Below are 17,712 nucleotides of genomic sequence, written 5' to 3'. Positions count from 1 at the left end.
ATGGAGGACGCGCGATTAGCATTGGCCTCTGCTTGGGTTGGCTGTCGGAGCGAGCATGCGCACAGGCCCGTGGCGGCGGCGAGAAATGGCGTCGGCGGGCGAAGAGCAGGAGGGGAGCCGGCTCCCAGAAGAACCCAACAGAAGCAGGAGGAGGAGCAAAGTGGCGGCGGGATGACGACTCCGAACCCGAGAGCCGAAGAGGAGTAGGAGGAGGAGGAGGAGGGAGGAGAGGAAAGAGTCAATGAGTTAAGAATTCCTCCTCCGCCTCTCTCCTCGTTTCCAAGGCTGCCAGGCCATTACTCCAGCGCTTGGGTTTTAGAAGCAGTGGTTGTGTCACCAAACGGTGGCCCTTTAAGAAGAGAATGTTGGGACTTCGCCTCCCAGAAGCCTCAGCCGCGTTGGGCAAAGCCTGGGATTCTGGGAGCCTGAAGTCCAAAATCGCTTCTTAAAGGGGAACAGTTTGGGGAGGACCGCCGCCCCCTCGTCAGCATATTTCCTTCCCCATAAGGAATTGACTGTTAACTGTACAGTAGTTGTTTTAGAAAATTTGCGAGTCCTCATCTGAGTCCCAGTTTGGGGAAAAGAGCTGGATACGAATAAATATAATAGTAATCTGTAATAGTAATAATGAGGACGTGGCGCGGTGTAATGATGTTATTATTATATTGAATAGTTATTTAATATTTAATAATAATAATAACCATTTCATGTCAGTAGTTTATTATTATTTGTTAAATAAAGATTAAATAATAAGAAGAAGAAGAACCCCACCATATCATATTATTATGATGATTTAAATTAAATAATGAATAATAAGAATAATAATAATAAGCACACAGGCAGGTATTGTTATTATTATTAAATAGTAATACATATTAAATTATAAGAATAATAAACACTACTCCACTTCAGATTAGTATTATGATTATTTATATTTATTTAATATAATAAGCAACACCCACTCAGTAATTATTAGTATTTAATGTTTAGATATGAAATGTAGTAAAATAAACACCAATGTTCTCATCAGTATGATTTAATGTTAAATAAATATTAAAGAACAATAATAACGTAAACACCACACATATTATTATTAAATATTATATATGTGGGTCCTGCTCTTCCCGGAACTGGGACTCAACAGCAGCAAACATTTAAAATAAATACAATTAAAGCCAGTAAATTTCTACGGGAAGAAAAATTAATATTTATTTAATAGAAATTATTATTATATCTTATTATTATTATTATTATTTCTATCCTGCCTCGTCAACGAGATCAAGGTGGCTTACATCAGAAAAAACCACATAATAATAAATAAATCCCACAATCCCCTCCTTAAGCAAGTTGACAATAATAATACAACTTACATGACTATGGTAAAATAAAGTTAAAATAATTACTGGGGAGGTCTAAGGGGATAGTGTAACATTATTGTTGTTGTATTTGTATTTTGTTTTGTAGATAATCCAGCCCAATCCTAGAGGGCAGAAATATTAAGAAATCTTATGAATTATATTAAAACAAAAATTAATGGCCCGACAGACCGCTGGCCGATTGCAGGGCGGGGAAAGCCGCTGCATGCCAAACCATGCGACTCCCCGCGCTTGTAAAACAGGAGCGCGAAAATCGCGCTCCTTCTGGCAACCCGAAGAGACGTTGCAAGTGCCAAGCGCGCGATCCGCGACGTCTCTTCAGTTTAGACGTCTGGCGCTGTGCGTCCGTATGTCAAGATGGCCGCCCGGTCTGTATAGGCGCCGCCAGCTGGCCGTACGGAAATAACACGCGAGGGGCAAGGCGCGTCCGGAGCGCCGCCCTCGCGCGTATTCAGTGCAACGCGAGCGCCGCTTGGCCCGTCTGTAAGGCGGCCATATTATTTTAATTATTATCTTTGTTTAAAGCTTAACAATAAAGAGCGTGTATTTGCGTGCCTTCTCATTGCGGGAAGTCACACTCTTCATCCGCAGGAAGGCAATGGCAAAACTTCTCTGAAGAAGCCTTGCAAGAAAACCGCCAGATAGGCGCGCCTTAGGTCTCCATAAGTCAGAAACGACTTAAGTCAACGACAACACCACAACAACGACTGTCTTTACCTACGTGGCCATCCCTCCTTCAGACACTGGCAGGTTTTTGTCATGAAGTATTTCTTTTTAGCGATCCAGCACAACCATCTCAAGCTCTTTTTTCCCTCTCACATTTATATAGCTGTGACTTCCGGTTTCACAGAGTTCTTCCCGTCTTACTTATAATATAGTCTGAGGCTTTTCTTCCTCAGAATACCTTCCCCCCCTTTTTTAACCCTGGTCCTTTTACTGGGCCCCACTCATTGAGTAAGTGAATCAGAGTGGGACTCCCATAGCCTTTTCCATCAAGTGTTTTAATATTTTGGTAGCATGCTTGTGATGTTGTTACTTATAATTACTGCAAGCTACTCTTCTGTAAAGAAGAAGAAATCATAACTTTATTTACAGACAGAACTTAAGTACAGTACATTTCTGGGAGTAGGGGTCAATGTAGAAAAAACACAGAAAACACTAGCCTTTTTGTGAAAGTGAAAGGCTTGCATGGCCGACATACATAGTTTTGTGTGGTTTTCGGCTAATGTTGCCATTGGAAGGAGTTTCTTCCTTTTCTGCTGAAGATGCCCAGCCACGATGCGGGGAAAACGTCATGAAGAAATCTTCTAGAACAGGGCCACATAGCCCGAAAAACACACAAAAACTATGCTTTTCCTTCTCTAATAAAGCTCCAGGTCACCCAGTGGCAATCTGTGGTCAGCAATCTGCCAAGAAGTTGATCACCAAATCATTGCTGAAAAATGGCCTCGAGAGCATTTCCTCTAGGACCTCAGGTTCTCACGCAACTCGATGGTCAGCTTCCAGCAGAACTGCGCGGGAGGACCTCTTAGAGTTCCGAAGGGAACTTACTAATCAAAACCACAAAATAATCAAATCCGGCAAAGTCAAGCCCGCAAATGTGGAGGGTCAAGTGAAATATCTTTTTCACAGTTTCTTGTTGTTGTACATGCGTACAGGCGTCACTGATACAACTGTTCTTAATCACGGACAGTATGCCCACTTCAAACTGTGTTTGAATCTCTCTAAACGGCAAGTCCTAATCACACCTCTTCATCAGGACTATGAATACTATGAAAAATGGTTCTCCATTAACATTCTCTCATGAACAAGGGAGGAGCCACCCTCATCTGATTATTCACTTTCAAGAAAGAACATGACACACTCCTCTGTGTCACTAAACTTCTTTCATCGCAACTCTTTACTCCATGTAGGGAAGCTGAATTCCATAAGCGAACATCTTCACTTCTACTGCACTTCTAGCAATGACACAAGACACACTCTCGAAGTAGATTACCGCACTAACGCTCTTAAGCGCGTGATTCCACTATAACTGCGCTGGAGACCAGAGTCATTCCCGCTCCCCCCACCCCATTTATTTTCAACAGTATAATTTTGGGGAATAGGATAACTACTGTTAAACAACTTGGATCTGGAAACCTTGGTAAATCTTGAAAATCACCCATCGTCTTCTGTCCATCCTCAATATTATTTTTTAAATTAAGCTTACTGAAGGTACTTTGTATTGGCAAGCCTATGTGTGAGTCCTCCTTTGTGTGTGTGTATCTACAGGAAATAACGTGAATTTGAAGCCATTCCATATCTGATAAGATAAAATGGCATAACGAAATTGTTGCAACAAGGTGAAGTGGTCTTAGGGTGTAGCTTTTCTGTGCTGAGTTTCATGAGGCAGATCACAATGCCATGAGTAGCTGGGGAATGGAGAGTGGACAAGCATTACAATTCGGGATCAGTTCATGTCGAGGCCAGACTCTTGGAGCAAGGTTAGTAGATGCACAGAGTTTGGTCCTGTCACATCCTGGGATGATGATGATGATGATGATGATGATGATTGATGATGATATGTGATGAATGATATGCACAGTCTGTTCCCAGGACCCTTTTCACACTACAATATTTATGGCCCGATATCCACTTAACTGCCCTGTTTCCATCCTATGCATCGTTAGGGAGGTAGGTCTAGAAAATGCCAGCCTGGAGTGTATTTTCCTTACCAAACTATAACCTCAGGATCCCCCTGAGGCAACCATGGCACGTTAAAATGGAAATCAAAGTGCTGTAGTTGGTGTGTGTAAAAACCGCAATTCAGACTACCATTAACTCTAGCTACCATATTATAGAAGGTACCTGAAATAGCCAGTGGAAAGAGGGTAAGTAAGACTACCATACTGCTTGGTTGCCTGAATGATTTTATGCAACCCAGGAATGTCAAATAGGCGGTTTAAGCAAGGAAATAGTCGAGGTGGTTTTCCAATACCGTCCTTTAAATAGCCATCTAATATTGGATGAGTTGTCTGGTGAAGAGATGGATAGCTTGTTTCCTCATGCTCCATAGGTTGGGCACAAACAAGGTGATTCAAATACAAAAAGGGAGAGTCTTATAGTAAGAGCTTTTCAGTAGTGGAATAGATAACTGGAAGGTTTATTCATGTAGCAGCCACTGTTTTCTTGCCTCTGGAGGATCAAGTGTTGCCTGCCCCCAGGTAAAAAAAGTCTTTGAATCCCATGCTGTCAGTATCCCTTTTCTTTTAAAGAGCCAATGCACCTCTCCCTAGAGGTTAATTTTTCCTTATACCTGGGTGCTATTTGCGCTCGGTTGTTGTTGTTGTTTTGCTGGGGGGTTGGTTGAGATGGAAAAATGATGTAGTGCATATTTTTATGAAGAAAAGATGTGAGATTTCAAAACAGGGGATTATTAGTTGTAATAGGCCAGTGGTTCCCAAACTTTGGGCTTCTGGGTCAAAATAGCGGAGGACAAAAGTGAATTACTGGAGATAGGTCGAAATATCCTAATATTTCTACATTTAACCTTCTCATTTTCCACATTGATTGATTCAGTTTTGTTAGCTGTCCCCTAGAATGATATAATATGACGGGTACATGTCACAACATTCTTAAATTATAATTCTAATAGAAAAATACATTCTGAAGAAAAGTGGTAAGCATTCCTTCTCCTCGTTCACTCAGCTTTTCTAGGCTTCCGGTTAATATAGCAGATTGACTGAATATATTATACACAAAATCACATTGGGAGTTGTTATCAAGGTAAGTTGTCTTCTAACTTTCCTATTGTTGTTGTTTCTCTGGCCTTCATAGCATGTCTCACTTGGAAACCCTAAGGCAAACTATCACGGGATTTCTGGCAAGATTTGTTTGGAGGGGTTTTTTCCTTGCTTTTCCTCGGGGCTCAAAATGGTGTGACTTGCCCAAGGTCGCACCCGTGGGGTTTCCATAGCCCCGGTTCTCCAACACCCCAACCAGTACACCACCTGGATTCAAACGTTCCTAATTACACTTGATATTCTGTTTAGAAGATGGCAGCTTACATGTTGGGGATAGCCATCTGGTCCTCTGTGATGGGCCACTGTGTTTAAGGGAGATATGAAAGACATATTATTAAGAGAGTAAGTTAAGTTGGCTATAGGGGACACATAAATGGTATTCACAAGTAAATCAGTTAAGTATACATTTATGTACCTGTAAGTTAGTGGGCAATGATAGAGTATATCAACAAAAAAACTCGTGTAAAATTCCACATTGACTGCATCAAGACAATTCTTTAAAGATCACCTTGAGCTGTGGCGAGTTTTTGGAAGATTATGTATAAATGATAGATAAAAAAGGATAGAATTAAAACAATGAAATTGAATTCGGTTAACTTCATAAATATACTGCAAGAGGTCAAAAGAGCTTGATTTTACGTGTGTTTTCTAAGCCTCTTTGTTTTTAATAGGACTTGTTTCAGAGTGAACCATTATGCTAGTATCTTAGTCTGCTAGTTCCCATTCTTTATTCAAATATTTATAAGTCACTTTCATGGTCTGCTAACATTATTTTTGTGCCACTTGGATTGGGTACAAGTACAATTTCAATTAAAAGCTTTGAAACTAAATCCGGTGATTAGGCCTGACTAGAATAGACCCATTGAAGGAATGGAACTTGGTAGCGTAAACAATTTTGTATGTCCTTTCATTCATTGGATTTGCATTTGTTGAGACTAACTACTGAATTTCCCCAAAATGATTGAGAACCAGGGTATCTTAAGGCAGAGGTATGAGTCATTCATCCAGCGTCCTGTGCTGGAGCCGTAGAGCACAAAAAGTTCCACCAGAACAAAGCAAAGCCTTTAAACAAGTGCAAGAAACAAAGCTAGTCAGGCATATATGTGTTACTTGAGAAAAGGTAGTGTAGCTCCCGGAGGGGCAGGGACCAGGGAAATGGAAACTGGGAAATGGTCCCTGACTTTTGGAGACTGTCCACTTCCTTGAGGACTGCCTTCAAACTGTATGATCCGGCCTGATTATGCAGATCAGCTCAGAGTTTTTTATCCGATGATAAGATAAAAACACTGAGTTTGTGAGCAAAGACAGGTGATGGTCAAATAGGCTGTGGAATGTTTCTTCACTTACTCATTCCCACAGCTATGGGAATGTCCCTTTCTTTTTAAAAAATATTTTTCTGGAAATATACATACAGATATGCACACACCTTGTGCATAAAATCAGCAAATCAACTACAAATGTAATACAACAAACAAAAGGACAAGGTAAAGCGCGCTCATAATAAATTAAAAAAAAAGTCCCAACTTGCTTTTCAGAATTTGAACAGCTTACTCATATAATTTCTAGTTTTGCCAAATGTAATTTTGGTACAATTCTCCTTGTGTATTTGTTTTTTGAGGGCAAGACCTTGCAAAGCAGCTTATAATACTTTGAGTAAATAAAGGAATGGGTACTACAAGTTGCCCTCTTTTTTGTGGGGGAGATCGTTCGGATCCCTGCAAAAATGGAAGCTCGCACATAGTCAAGTCCCATAGGTTTGAAATGGGTCGTGGTGCATGGTGGCGGCAGGTGTGCCGGGCAGTGCCCAATTAAAAATATTGGAGGTCACTCCTCTGCAATTTCCGAGGTTGGGATCCCAGATCTGCGAGTAGGGAGGGGCAACTGTAGTAGGTGTTATGATACTGGTAGAGAGCGTTAATAGCAGCACTTATAATTGCATCTTCTTGTTTTCTCTTAATAGCAAGCAGAGTTTAGAAGAAAGTGATGATGAAGTGAATATAATGCTGATGAGGTTTGTTGGCCTTCATAAGCCTTTTAAATTTACTGAAAGGAGAGGTTAGTAATAACACATGGAGTCCGTACCATGATTGCCTGTTAAGCACACTGGCTTTGGTACATACATTTCTGTATAATAGGAATAAAGGAAAATAGTGAGCAAAGGAGCATTATGGTGGCAAAGTACCCAAGTTTTTGTTTGTTTGTTTTGTTTTGTTTTTTGAGAAGAGGGACAAAAATGCTAAAATTACAAATGTGAACTTTGGGAATAACTGAAGTGCTTTTCACATGACCTTGACTGAAGTTATACATGGGTTTGAGTGCGACAGGAAGACACTTTTGATGGACACATTTGCTTACTTCTAGAAAAGAACTGACAGAGGCTCAGAGAACAAACAAACCTTGTGGAAAATGCTACTTCTATCTTTTAATTAGCAAGACTTTTACTGATAAGAAGACTAATGCTAGAAAAAAAGGGAGCAGTGCCCACCAGAAAGAAGAACTGATGTTTTCAAATGCGGAGGAAGAATTCTTCTACAAAGTGAGTCAGCTTTTTTTGTTTGTTTGTTCAGTTTTCTAAATGCACTTTGATTTATATCATGACTGTAGAAGATTTTGAGCGGTTTCTTCCTTCTCTTTCTAATGAAAAGTTATTCAACATGTTCAAGATAAGATGTTTAGCATAAGTAATTACTACATTGGTTACTTCAGTGATGTTTGTACCCTGATGCAGCCTATATTGGGAAAGCCTGCACTTTGGGCATCAGAGCAAAGAATGTAAGCAGGAGAATTTATGCTTAGAGCAAGATTGGAGAACTTTTTCCCCCAAGGGTATGGAAATTGTATTCCAACAAGTGGCACTAAAGGCATGGAGCAGAACACAGTAGTGGGGGAAACACAAAGCGGGCAGGGCCACATGCAGTTCTCACCAGTTTGGACATTTCTACACCAAACATGCAAAGCATACCTTAATTCTATATAAATTTGATCAGAAATAAGCCCCAGTGTAGTTGCCTCTCTTCCTGCAAAGCTAGCTTGATTCCATTTAACAGGTTTCCTGCCTGTTAAGCTCAGCACATTTTTATACAGAATATTTACAGTTTAAATCTCCCATAGGACACATTTAGAAACCACATTTTATTATTATTATTATTAACCTGTATTTATAAAGCGCTGTAAATTTACACAGCGCTGTACATACAATCTTTTTCAAGGCCAGGTAGCTCAACACCTCTAGCCTTTAACAAGTTTTAGCAACTTTTTAAAAACATGTGGAGGAAGAAAGAGAGGCAAAGAAACATCTTTCTTGCTCCCCAAGCCACATGATCTGATTCCAAATTAAAGCATGGAAGCTCCTTGGTGTCACTGAGCTGAAGACATACATTGGCCTACTCTTTCTGACAATGGTTTAAAATGAACAGTATGAAGCCTGGAAGAACTGGCATCCAGCCTGAGCAGCAAAGAGCCTGGAGAGTTTTTGTACACTTACCAAGTACTTGAAATTCAACAAAGGAAAGCAAGAGCAATGCAGCATTAATAATAACTGGCCCTCCACATTTGCAGCTTTGACTTTTATGGATTTGTTTATCTGAGGATTTGATTAATATGTTCTCTCTAGGAATCTCTAGGTCTTCCAGCTCAATTCTGCCAGAAGGTGATCATGGAGTTGTGCTAGAGAACCTAGAAGTTCCTAAAGAAAACAAATCTCTAGGCATTTATAGGTCCTCCAGCATGATTCTATGATCATCCTTTGGCAGGGATTGACCTGGAGGACCAGGAGATTCCTAGAAAGGTGTCCTCTCAGGTAAAAAGAACAGTGTTTATTATTTGCATTTTTTCCACATGGGGGTACTTCACCCCTAACCCCTGATGTGGAGGGACCACTGTAGATACTTTTCAAGCCATGTGGACTATATTTGTTGAATAGAGTTGAACATGGTATACATCAGGGTATGGATCTAACCATTAAAGATTTGATGATCTGATTCAGAGAAAAAAAATGCTGATTCTATCAGAATTTAAAGCACAACAGTATAGCACTGAGGCAGTGCTAAGACCTCATGTCCTGGGAAGGGAGACAATTTCCTGGCTGGCAGTCTGTCGCACCATGAGAAACCCAGCTTTATTACAATGTGTGATAACACTGAGCTATATTTCCATACTAGATAAAATGTAGCAGGGGGAGGGGATTTTTCACCAGTTTAGAATTGGCAGAAAATCTGCTGACCAAAGGCCTAATGCACATTAGTGCTATTAAATAGAATAAGCCATATGTTCCCCTTAACTGTTACTTTTGCAGTATGGCAGCAGATAGGAAAACAAGGAGTCAGTGCATATGTGCAGAATATTTTCTTGTAAGGACTGTTACGGCATCCAGATAATGTGCTCCAATTGTCTGCATTGGAGTTGGCACAAAGTATGGCCCTTCACTGTGAGAAGTTTTCCTCAGGAAAGATGGCTTTAGATATTATTTTGTTAGTGAGGTAGAAAATTACCATTAGTGCTAGGTCTTCCTCCAAATTAACAAAAAATGTTTTCCTTCAAAGTTTATGTTTGACTAAAGTTTTCCCCCCCAGTTGGAATTTTTAAAGTTAGTTCTTTTGTTTCTGGAGAGATGTGAAGATACAAACACAATTTCCTTTGCAAGCTGTGATATTCAGGGTTTGGCTCTATGTTGTGTCTTAATTTCTCATGGTCTTTGCTTAGAACAGTGTTTCAGATTAAGAAACAATGTGATATAAGTTTTACGTGCATCTTACTTATACACACTGGCTGTTCTTAGAAAAGAATGTGGACATATGAAAAATGCAGAGGCTTTACTAAGCTTTCTGAGGCTATGGCTGCATCCACACTGTAGAAATAATCTGGTTTGACACCACTTTGACTGACATGGCTCAGTGCAGTGGAATTCTGGGAATGGTAGTTTGGTCCCACAACAAACTACCATTTCCAGAATTCCATACCATTGAATCATGGCAGTTAAAGTGTCATGAAAGTTAAAGTGGTATCAAACTGGATTATTTCTGCAGTGTGAATGCAGCCTACACATAACACATTGCTGTATTTGCTTGGTTTAAGGTTCATGACATGTATCCAAAATTTTCTCTGTGCTGTCCCAAGGGACTTTATGTGATACCTTGCATTGCAGAACTGCACAAGAGCATGGTTTGCTGTATATGAAACACTTGCAACTGTGAAGTCTCTTACAGATGATAAAATCTTCAGTGATAACTGAATTTTATTACAGTAGCATTCTTGGCTTTACTTCTTAGAAAATATAAGCTATAACAAATTCTGAAGATATCAGCATTAAGCAAGTAGACTGCTTTTAACCATTGTCTGCTGTATTTTGTTTCAGAACTCACTTCTGAAATTCAGTTACTCTGTAGAAGAGGAGAGTGATTCATGTTTGGGAGGCAAATGGTCTTTTGAGGATGCACCCATGAAACCTTTGCGAACAGTGATGATAATCCCTGCTGACAGGATGGATGCCATCATGGATAAACTCAAAGAATATCTGGCTGTTTGAACCACTTTTTCTCCTAATGGTTTTGTGAAGTCACCCTTTAAGACTTTGACTTTTGAAGAGGGTCTAGACCTGCCTTATTCAGTTCTACATTCTTTCAGAGTATCCCTTGTATTCTTGTAAAATATGTCATTTATGCAACTAGATATCGGCAGCATTTTTATAGTCCAATTAAAAAAAATTAAATCCTAATTGTTATTAAATAATGCTGAGTGTTTTTATAAATAAGTATATACTATTTCCTTGTTGCCAAAAATGATAGAGGAATTCTTATTTTTGCCATATTGTTCTATGATAAAATACCTCATTTATCAAATCCCATATATAAAAACTGATGCTGGATTATGGATTGTACATAAAGATTATGGATACTTCAACATAATTGAGAATAGGAAACTTATTGAACAATACATCTCTGTTCAGCCAATGTTTCAGGATATTTTTCATATTTTTTATCTTCACTGTATATTTTTGTTCCTTGTTGGTTGCTGAAATGAATGGTAAATGATTGATTACCTCCCGCAGAATAGCCTTGCTTTTACTAGCAGGCAGCTTTCAAAAACAGTATTGAGATTCCAGCTCCACAAATCTGATAAGAAACAGAATAAACAAAAGAGGATATAATGTATGTTTTCACAGCAACAGGATGTTTCAGCATTTTCTATGACTGTCACTGCATCAAATACTTAGGGACTTATGGTATTTTTTGTGCATTAAAAACATCTTCAATTCAAAAGCAGCATTGGCTCTGAAGGAATATTCCAAGGAAAGATTACATTGAAGCTTAAACTTTTGAGCATCTTTGCAAATTAGGAAGTTTCATCTGACCTTGGTGATCATAAGGTTCCATGTGTGGCAAATTATGTATTAAATATAGAACAGTTCTGGAGTTGAACATACACTGCAAATTATATCTAGAGCTTTAGTGCACACTGCATTGACATTCAGAAAGTCTGTGAAAGGGCTTTATCATTTTAGTAGATTTAGGATAGGAAAAAGATACTTAAAAATTTATATTACTTTCCTTTCCTTCTTCCCTTGTGGCATTTTCAGATCACTGGTAGGTACATGATACTGTTCCAATGAAACACCTCCATACTTGAATTTTTATAATTCATTGGGAAAGTATTCTAATGAAAAAAATCATTGTAAAATAACTTAATGTATGAGTGACATAAGTTTTACTCTTGTTGAACATGGGAACAGGGGAAACACATTTCTGTTCTGGAGGTGTTTGTGTTAGATTGTGCTCTTTAAATGAAATTGTGTGAGAGAGAGAGAATGAAAAGGTAAATCCCTCCTCTTGCAGTTCAGGTGATATTGTTGAGATGACTTTTTTTAAAATACTAGAGTTATTTTCAGCTATACTAAATTTGTCAAATACAACCCTCTGGGATCTTCATGGTGTTGTAGCATATTGACATGAATTTTGCTCAGGGTTTCTTAACCAGTGGTCCTTGTTTTCATGTTTCCCAATGGTCCAGGAATCCTTTTTCTAACCATATTCATCTTTTGCCCTGAAGAAATGCCTCAACACATACACATTTTCATCTCCTTTACTTACAATAATCTTAGAACCCTTGCCTTTCCTTTTGCTAACAATTTATTTTAAAATTTGTTATAGTTCACACTCATCCCTCCACATTCACTGGGGTTAGGGGCACAGGAGCCCCCATGAATGTGGAAAATTCACAAATAACAAAAACACTATGTTTTTACCTGAGAACACCTCTCTAGGAATCTCTATGGACAACATCTGTCACACATTGACTATAGAATTGCACTGGAGGGGCTACAATTGCCTAGTGGAGTGTTCTCTCTAGGAATCTCTAAGTCCTTCGGTGCAACTTTTTGTTAAAGTTGATCATAGAGTTGCACTGGAGGATATAGATATTCCTAGAGAGAGCATTAATAAAATGCATGAATAATCAAAGCCGCAAAAGTCAAAACCACAAATGTGGAGGGACAAGTGTACTGTGTTTCACAATTCAAGGTGTTACTTAAAAAACCAATTGAATTTAATAGGGCTTCCTTTCAGTAAGTATATGGCAGCAGCATATTTTACCATTTTAAGTGTTATGGTATCACAATATTCTTAATACCTTTCCCATTGTTCTTTTTGCTTCTTTATTTTTTAGTTTATAAGGCTGTTTAGTGAAAGGCATGTGTGATTTATCTTTTATAAAGTATACAGTAGATGGTTTTATAGGCAATGGCAAACCTCCTCTGAATAAAGCTTGCCCATAATGCCCCATGATAGATTCGTCTTAGGGTTGCTATAAGTCAGAAACAACTTGAAGGCACACAAGAAAAAAAAATAGCTCATATACAGGTAATTGTTCAGAAGCATTTTGCTAGAATTATAAAAGTAATTAACATTGCCTTTGGGAGTTTGTACTAGCCTCCTTGTAAAAGAATTGAAAAGAGTAAAATGGTCTCCTGCAGGATGCTAGAATTTTTGCCAGCAAGCAGTTGCAGTCGTTTCTGTTCCTTGTGCTGGGTTTAAAAAACAATCAGAAGCTTGTGTTGAAAAGGGGAGAGAAAAAGAATGAGAACAAGCCAAAAATATGTAATGAATTGTGCTAAATCTACTGTTGGTGTGATGTACTTTTTAAGTCAAACATGATGAAACATTTAAGACACAAATATATAAGAATTAGAGAAATATGTATCACATCAAAAACATGTAAAAACCCAGGGGTTATCACATTAGACACCACACATTTCAAGGTGCTGGACAATTACATCATTTAGCTAGAAATATACAGTACTGTAATTACTGTTTCTCAGTGCTCTGATTGTGGGAGACGGTCTGTTTTCCTGATATGCCATGGACCTGTGCCATATTTGTGCCCACTGGCTGTAACTGTTTCTTTCTTTCTTTGGAAACTGCAGACCAGTAACTGATGGTTCAAAGACTGGAACTGATCTAGGGACCATCAATTTGAATAGCAGTATTCTATGGCCTTCCTCAGTGACTAGACAAAGTTAACAACAACACGTAAGTACATACATAACATCATAAACAGTAAAACCATTTGTATACTTTTATTGCTTATAGCCTGTAGACTCCATTCATTTATGGAGAGAACTGCCAGATGTCCAAGCAGAGTTCAGGAAAGGAAGAAGCTCTAGGGATCACATCACAAACATACAATGTATAATGGAGCGAGCTAAAGAATTCCAGAAGAATATTAGCATGTGCTTTATAGACTATAGCAAGGCCTTTGATTGCATTGATCACAAAAGCTGTGGAATGCTCTTAAAGAAATGAAAGGGCCACTACATCTGATAGTCCTGAAGAGGAATCTGTTCTTAAGACAAGAGGCTTCTATAAAAACAGAATACAGAGAAACAGAATGGTTCCCAACTGGCAGACAAGGCTGCATCCTGGAAATGGCAAGAGTTCACCCCCTTCTCTCCTCTCCCTCCTGCTGAGTTAACTGACTACACCTTGAACTCACTTTGTAGCAATTGAACTAAGATGGGGGAAAGTGAAAGGAGGAGAAAGAAAACAGAATTTTAAAAGCAGCTGAAAAATAGGACTGTCCCTGCCAATTTAGGACATTCAAGGGCACATACCCACTAAAGGTCAAAACTGCTGAAATTTTTAAATGAAAAGACTCCAATTTCACTTGCTGGCAAAATTGTACCATGTAAATACAGGTAAAGGAGCCCTGGTGGCACAGTGGTTAAATGCCTGTACTGCAGCCACTCACTCAAAACCATAAGGTTGTGAGTTCAAGACAAGCAAAAGGGCTTAAGCTTGACTCAGGCTTGCATCCTTCCAAAGAGGTTGCTAAAATGAGTACCCAGATTGTTGGGGGCAAATTAGCTTACAGTTGTAAACCACTTAGACACTGCTTAGGCGGTATGAAGCAGTATATAAATGAAGTTTGTTAAAGGCAAAAGTTTTTAAAGATCTAGGTATTCCATTCATGAATAATTTACATACTGGTTGTGCTAGTTTATGACCAAAATGAAATTAATGGAATTGAATCCATTAGTGAGCCACTTTTTGGAACAACAGCATTTTTAAATAGAGCTTATTTGTTGGGCATGAGGAAATGTGCATTCTACCAGTGACAGGGATTTGCTAAAAGTGGATTCCAAAAATAAAAACCCTTCAGGCCTGATTGAAGAAACTGAGTATTTCCTACTCTTAAAGGCTTTCAGTTTTCCCCAGACAGATCCATGATACACTTGTTTTACCTGTTTATTGTACAATCTGTTTACAAAAGATTAAAAAAAAAACTTGGTAGTTACAAAGAGCTATGCACTCGTGACTGTATTCACCCACTTCAGGCCCTAGTTTAGGAGAAACATAGGATCCATGAAAGCCTCCCAATTCCCATTTACCAGGCAGAAGCTGCTGTGATCGACGGGGCTTTGCTTCCATATTGATTGGGAAGCAGCTGTGTGACAGGTCACCCCCTCCTGTGAGAGATCTCTGGCCTGAAGGAGAATTGCAACACGATCCTATTTCTGCCTGCTGCACTGGGGATCACTTACAGAACAGGTGGAAAGATCAGTTACCGTATCTGCTTCCTGATCAACAAGAGAATAGGCCCACCATTGATTAGAGAAACTGCTGCCCTCTAATTAGTAACTGGAGGGATCAAGATGGGATTCAATGTGCAGCAGTGTTAAGTATGGTGTTTATGCATTCTTACCTCCCCACCAAGATTCTGGTCGTTAATTTTGACCTTAACTAGATATTGATAGGCTATAGGCAGTATAAAAAGTATAGAAATAATTTTACTATTATGCTATATGTATTTATTCAAGTCCTCTGTGTAAAAGGCAGTAGAGTATCCACAGCCCAAAATATATTGGGTATTTAAGCTTATAAATGTCATCTTCCAGCATCTTGAAGTGTGTCTCCTCTTATGGATTCTCCAATTATTCTTCATTATAGGTGACCTCTCCAGGCTTATATAATTTTATCCCAATTAAAGATCATGTGAGAACAACTAAAGTAATAGAACAAATTTTAGCATGGGTTTTCATAGATTACAATCTCCTTCCTTGGATGTTTCATGTATAAGTGTTCAAGCTCCAGGCACATATGCACAGTATTCCACCATACTATCCTGAAAACACCCAATCTCTTTTGATTTGGAAGCTAAGGGGCCTCAGGCCAGGTTGTACTTGGACATCATAAGGGAATAGCAGCAGTATCCAAGCAAGGCCAGAAAGAGTGTTGCTTGAAACCTTGGAGAACTGTCAATGCTGAGCTAGATGGACAGTCTGACGCAGGACAAGCTGAAATATCCTCCAACAGCTTCCTATACTTATTTGTGTAGATGTTGTACACAGCAGGAGCATAGAGAAAATGGATGCAGAAAGTGGCAATTATATGTGAGAGAGGTGATACAACCCATGCTCAACCTCTTTCTAAAGCAAAAAATAAACTAAATTGCTTTTAAATCTGCATTTCATTAATTGTGAACTGTACAATTTTTATGGCTCCAAAAGTCAACTAATTTACTAGGTTAATCAAGGACATGTCTGGTTGATTAATTCATCAGTTTTAATTGAAGACATGTTGAGGATGCACCTGTTGCCTTTTTTCAAGGTTATTTGGGGTCAGGTGAAATAAGGAATAAAAATATATTAAAATATCGTCTAATAATATAGAAAAGCTGGGCTTCCAAATGGAGGGCTTTCTTCAGTGAAGGCAATATTACAACCAATATGGTATATTGCTTCTTATGGAGTTAAAGGAAGCTCACCAGTAGATCATAGGGAATGAACAAGTATACTATAAAAGGTGTCTTGTTATTGTGTCCCTCCAAATCATTTCTGACTTATGGAGACCCTAAGACAAACCTATCACAAAATTTAATAAGAGGTGGCACTTCCTTAATAATCAAGATCCCCAGCCAGTTAAGGCATTGAAAATGATCCACCCCTTGAACTTGGATTTCAAATGTATTGACAGCCAGTGCAATTCTCTTAATTCTCGAGTAACGCATTTTCTATATGAGGTGACAGTGATATTATTATTATAATTTTCTGTATGATATGACCAACAGTACAACAGAAATCCAGACATTTGGCACTACTTTTTCCCCCTGTTCATGCCTTGCCAGTGTTTTTGTGGATTGCTCCTCCTGTCTACCCAGAGAATGGAGAGAGCGAGCTAGATAATGTATGAAAAAGGCAGCTACAGCCTTAAAAAAGAAAACGCATAAAACCAACTGTTAAAATAAAATTCAATTAAAACATTAAAATATACTCATATAATACATTCTTTAAAATTCATCAATTTTTAGCTGTCAGCATTTTTAGCTTTCTTATCTCTTCCGCCAGGTCATTCCACAGTCTGGGGGCAGCAGATGAAAAAATCCTCTGGGAAACCATTGCCAGTCTTGTCCTGTCCAGTTGGAGCAAACATTTGCCAGAAGACCTGAGTGTACAGGGAGGATTGTACGGGAGATAGCAATCCTGTACATAACCTGGGCCCCAATCAAATCTGAATGAAAGATTAAGGAGAAAGAATATTACTCTATAAACTTTAAGTTTCCTGATGATGCCTGAAGCTGATCTAAAGATACAAGTTTGCCTGTGTATAATTAAAATCTTTTCTGTTTTGGTATCACTTGCCTGGACTGAATGTGTGGTTTGGGATTTCTATAGTCAGATCACAGAACCTTATTGCATTGGCCCTGGAACGGGCCTGTAGCTTTCCAAAACAGAACGTTCTGGGGATGAGAGGCGGTGAGGAATGCATTTTATTGCACAGCGAGAACACTGTTGCTGCCGCTGTCGAACATCTCCATCCCATTCCAGATGCATCCCAGAGGAGGTGATTTTCGGGAACACTTGAGAAGCGTTCCTGGAAATCGCATCCCGGGGAAAACATCTGGATTGGGATGGGGATGCTTGTCGGTGGTGGCAGCATTCTCGCTGTGCAGTAAAATGAATTCCCTGCTGCCTCCCGTCCCCAGAATGTTCTGTTTTGGAAAGCTACAGGCCTGTTCCAGGGCCAATGCAATAAAGTTCACAGTCATCTGCTACCACTGAGGTC

The 17,712-nt window shown here is 39.1% G+C and overlaps 1 protein-coding gene and 1 long non-coding RNA gene across 2 annotated transcripts; both read left to right on the top strand.

Annotated features, from left to right (window-relative positions):
- LOC121925910 (BRCA2 and CDKN1A interacting protein) lies at nt 1–11,106 on the top strand. Its single transcript, XM_042458476.1, has 4 exons — nt 1–203; nt 7,119–7,213; nt 7,495–7,694; nt 10,512–11,106. Exons 1-4 carry the CDS (start codon nt 1–3, stop codon nt 10,680–10,682), a joined length of 669 nt encoding a protein of 222 aa, XP_042314410.1. The 3' UTR covers nt 10,683–11,106.
- Nucleotides 11,107–12,557: 1,451 nt separating this feature from the next.
- LOC121924864 lies at nt 12,558–17,280 on the top strand. Its single transcript, XR_006102745.1, has 2 exons — nt 12,558–13,680; nt 16,995–17,280. It is a non-coding gene; the product is annotated as an uncharacterized LOC121924864 (long non-coding RNA).
- Nucleotides 17,281–17,712: the final 432 nt, after the last annotated feature.

This window comes from Sceloporus undulatus, chromosome 3, assembly GCF_019175285.1.
Source record: "Sceloporus undulatus isolate JIND9_A2432 ecotype Alabama chromosome 3, SceUnd_v1.1, whole genome shotgun sequence".
Lineage (NCBI taxonomy): Eukaryota > Metazoa > Chordata > Lepidosauria > Squamata > Phrynosomatidae > Sceloporus > Sceloporus undulatus.
This window is presented reverse-complemented; position numbering and strand designations above follow the sequence as displayed.